This window comes from Fopius arisanus, unplaced genomic scaffold (genome assembly GCF_000806365.1).
Source record: "Fopius arisanus strain USDA-PBARC FA_bdor unplaced genomic scaffold, ASM80636v1 scaffold00079, whole genome shotgun sequence".
Taxonomy (NCBI): domain Eukaryota; kingdom Metazoa; phylum Arthropoda; class Insecta; order Hymenoptera; family Braconidae; genus Fopius; species Fopius arisanus.
The window spans coordinates 155,214-159,719 of NW_011887818.1; the positions used below are offsets into that span (position 1 = coordinate 155,214).

Sequence of the window (4,506 nt, forward strand, 5' to 3'; positions counted from 1 at the left end):
TATCCATGCACAATGCAATCAATCAAGTGAGACTATATACCGCTAAAAGATTGTGTTCTAAACTGGCCCGTTTTACAGCGGATAAACTTTTTACAGAGACTGTCGCGCGACAACAACCTTAAGAATTAGAACGAATTCTCACACCGCTGAATTCGATAATATTTTTATTCAAGTTTTGATTGTTCAATTTATTTTTTATTAATCGTGTCGCCGACTTTTCCCATTTTGCAATTCGCATACGTCTCATGGGACACATATTTTGTAGCCACCTCTACTGTTCCCACTGTGATTGTACTGGACCCCTATAATTTAAATATTTATTAACTTTATGGGATTCCTAATTGGGACTCATGGCACTGCTCCAGGCTACCCAGAGGTTGCCTACGAAGGGACCTAGAACCATCGCCAAGGTTGCTTTTGCATTTCTTTTCAACCAATTTTTCCGTTCTTTTCGGATGCTCCTCTTGGTCCTCCGACCTAGACCCCCTTGAGTCGTCCCTAGAACCATTAGGTGCTTTGCCCTTTCGAAAAAAAAAATATATGCTGAAAATTATATGTGACAGTGGATTTTTGGCCGAGAATATAATTCATGTATATGTTAGATATATGTGTTCACATATATCCGGCGTACACTGAGAAAAAAATGTTCTTTAGCCAAGAGTATTTACTAACCACAAGAAAATATATTTGGCATTAGTAAGTATTATGGGAGTATTTACACAGTGATCCCCAGATTTACTAGTAGGAAGAAAATATTCTTGGTAAAAATATTTTTTTTTCTCAGTGTATATCTGATATATTGCAGTTCTGGGCGAATTATATGTGTGTATAATTGAAATATATTTAGCGTACATACGGTTTTTCGTGTGAGTGAATGCATTTCCTGCCTTCCTTGCGACTTCTCAGTCGCTTTTACTGGCTTATTCAACCCCATTTTGTTTGATGTCATGATTCATGTTTAATGGTGGTGTTTTTTAACTTTCGAATCGCGACAGAAGAGACTTTTCAAGTGCTCTGCAGCCCCCTTTATACCAGTTTTCTGAAGATGGGGATCTCACACTCTTTCTTCTTGGAGTATGTGCGGCGCCCCTCGTTTTGGCTTGATATCTCACGTCTGTGTTATTTAATATTTTGCAACTTATAGGAAAAATTATATACAAGAAATTGAGGGATTTTTACTTGTGCGAAGAATCATGGAATGTTCTCCAAAATTGCGGAACGGTGTAGATACAATAAAACCTTTTGGAAAATTCAAAATCGTGAAAAAGTCGAAATCTTCTTCAATTTTCGTACAACTTTGTAGAAATATCTAAAGATTCGCCGAATGATTAAAGAATTATTGCCGATATCTTCTCATTTTCAAGTTTTCTGTACAAATTTTTGAGGAACGATTGTTTAAATTGGCGGGAAAAATATGGTTAAGTTTTATTTACAAAAATTCACAAAACTGTATCAAAGATTTATAAAAATAGACGCACGCCTATGAAAATTAGTTAGGCTTTGAATAATGGTGCAATTTGAAAACGGTATATTTTTCCACGTCCATCTGATCCAGGATTTATCAACAATTTATCGGCAATAACTCCTGAAAAACTGGGATCTTTCCTGCTGAAAACATGGAATCCAGAGATCAATGATCAATGATCAAGGATCAATGATCTTTTCATGATGAGGTGTTCAAAGTAATCCGTTAGAAAATCCTGCAATGTTCTCTCGTTTTTCTTTAAAAAGTGAACTTAATTTTGAAAGCATTGAAGACTAGTTTCACTGCTTGCCACTTGTTGGAATTCATCCAAAGAGTCAATTCAAGCATTGTCGGTATGGTAGAAATGGCAGCAATGTTCAATGTGTAAGGGTGCATGCTCTCAATTCTGAAATAAATCTTATTTATTTGTTCATTTACCTATTCTAAGGTTCAAGAATTTCAAAGTAACGTCAATAAACGAATTTAACAGAAAATCTTGAAATGTTCACTACACAACTCTCTACAACGATTATACTCTTTTACTGGAATCACCATGAAAAATTCCCTATTTTATTTAATTTTACGATTTGCAATAAGATGAAAATTCATCTAATTATAATCAATCATATCATTACATTTAAAAATTATCCACGATTCAATTTCACATACTTTTGGTTATGAAACATTCATTAAAAAATTCATCAGCCGAAATCTCAATAAAGGTAGAAAAATTATTCAATCCAATCGGTGAGTGATTCCAATGAAAATTCATCATGACATCTGTGGATAAAAACAGTTTAGCTTCTTTATTAGTTTTAGACATACTTTTGTTACATTACGATATTTCCCCAGTTCCAATGTTCTTCAATTTGATTACTTTTTGCATACAATATATTACATAGACAATAATGAGTGAATGAACTGCTTTAAAAGTTCATTTTGCATCCGAGGTAAAATTTGATAGTGTAAATCTCCACGAGACGTTCCAAATGTTTTATTTTTTGCTTATCGAGCTGTTATTAGATTGAACAGCATATGACATACGCTGTCATTACAGTATTCCAGAAGAGATCTATTGATTCTTTGATGGCTCTCACAGCCACAATTTTTCCATCAGACCATAAGAAATTTAAATTCACTCTACCCTGAACTGATAGTAGTATTTTCAAGCAGATGGTTCACTTGATGAATGGATATTTATATCTTAAATTCTTTCCAGTAAGTCCAGCTTGGAACTGATTTTTCCCATCTTTTCTTTCTGAATTGATTTTAGGCGGAATCACGCCACAAACATGAAAAGGCATCGACAGAAAACAAATTGTTCTCAACATTTAGGTAATGTCAAAAATTCCTCCGAAGATATCTGCCTATATTCAGAATTTCAACTCAAAACTAATTATTCAAAGTCTAACTGATTGACACGAACACGCGGATAAATTTCATCTGAGCCACAGTTTCAATCTTAACGCATCAACACCGTTGAGATAGTAACGAAACAGTCTTTTATCTCTGACAAACCCAAGATTTTCATACAGTTTTAACGCCGGTCTGTTGGTTATTTCAGTTTCCAGTACTACTTCGTCAGCATCATCCTCAACCATAGCACGGATTGCTCTACGTACCAAGCTAGAACCTATTTTGCGTTTTCTGTAGTTAACATCGACAGCTAGCATCGCGATATAACCACGTTTTATCACTTTCCTATGAATATCAAGCTTGCAGACGATTGCTCCAATGCATTCTTCTTCGTGCATTGCCTGTGAACAAGTAAAAGATTTGATTAAATAATGAGCCATTAAATCCTCTCATTACTTGTGCATCTAATATTACTTCGAATAATATTTTATTCAATATTTGGTAATTTTATTAGAGTTCATGCTATTTTTCTTCACGGAAATTCTTCGCCAAAATAAAAATTTTGATATGAAATAACAGAGATGCGAGGCGATCTTCTGAGAAAATTAGATAGTTGTGCAAAATTTATAAAATCTCACATTTTTTAGTGGAGTAAACAATTTTTATTTAAGATGTACATTCAACATATTATATTGTCTGCACAAGTACTTACCAAAAAACACAATTTCGGCCAATTGTGAATAAAATATCTATACGTATAAATAGAATAAGGCTCGCTCAAATCCTTTTGAATCAATTTCATAATGTCTGGCATTTGTAATTCACTACTATAGCTAACATAGATTATGTCACTATCTTCATTTTCTATGCACGTGGTTTCCGTTTTATCTGTAACTGAAGACATTATCAAAACTTTGTAAAACATGAAAAAATGCAAATTGAAGGGTAGCATAGGGGGAATGGATCTTCTTTTATTATCAATACTAGCAAATTAAATGCTCATAATTTCTGGTCTGACAATCCTACCATCAGGAATGAGTTCCCTCTGGTAGAAATGCTCTTGAATTATCTAACTTTAATAAACAAGAATGTATGATAACAAGAAGTTCATTGCACCTCCACTCACCCTATTCCTTATTATCTAAAAAAATGATATTTACGTAGTTGATTCAAACGACTAGTGTCGACAGTCCTAGGTGTGTCTGGTGTCTGCGAATCGAAATTTAATTTTGGAGATGCATAAACTCCATTGATTTGTTGTAATCCATTAGCACGTGGTTTATCAGTATTTTCGCAAATTGTTTGGGGACTTAATCGTGACTTTATATGAAGTGACGAAACGTCAGGTACTTCGGTGTCTGTCAAGTTCTCATCTTCAACCTTTGTGGAGTTCTCATCACGTTGCAGAACATTATTTTCCATTATGAACGATACGCCTTCAAATTAATTAAATTAATTAAATATTGATTTAGATTCCGGATAATTGATCTGGAGTATGTGGGATTAGCGAACAATTTTTCATTATCCGCGTGACACTATTTCCAGTTAGCTTTTTCCCTCAACTATGAGTTGTCTCTTTAATTTAGGCATATGCAATGTCACACCAATCACGTTAATTTCAACCGAATTTTCATATTTATAGGCGAACAGTGACTAGGGTATTTAACAAATTAGGTTTTTTTTTT

General features: G+C 34.0%; 1 protein-coding gene across 4 annotated transcripts in view; it reads right to left on the bottom strand.

Moving 5' to 3' along the window:
- Positions 1-2,244: 2,244 nt before the first annotated feature.
- The window catches only part of LOC105270138 (N(alpha)-acetyltransferase 30 A), a 10,736-nt gene continuing 8,474 nt past the window's right edge, over positions 2,245-4,506 (bottom strand). For 2 of the 4 annotated variants that reach the window (XM_011310866.1, XM_011310865.1), the window contains 3 exons: positions 3,982-4,257; positions 3,534-3,715; positions 2,245-3,222 (listed from right to left, as the gene is read on the bottom strand). In XM_011310866.1, coding sequence (XP_011309168.1) covers positions 2,905-3,222; positions 3,534-3,715; positions 3,982-4,243 — 762 coding nt within the window. In that variant the 5' untranslated portion in view covers positions 4,244-4,257 and the 3' untranslated portion in view covers positions 2,245-2,904. Of the gene's footprint in view, positions 3,223-3,533; positions 3,716-3,981; positions 4,501-4,506 lie in introns of those variants that run through there. The other 2 variants (XM_011310867.1, XM_011310864.1) reach the window with 2 other exon arrangements.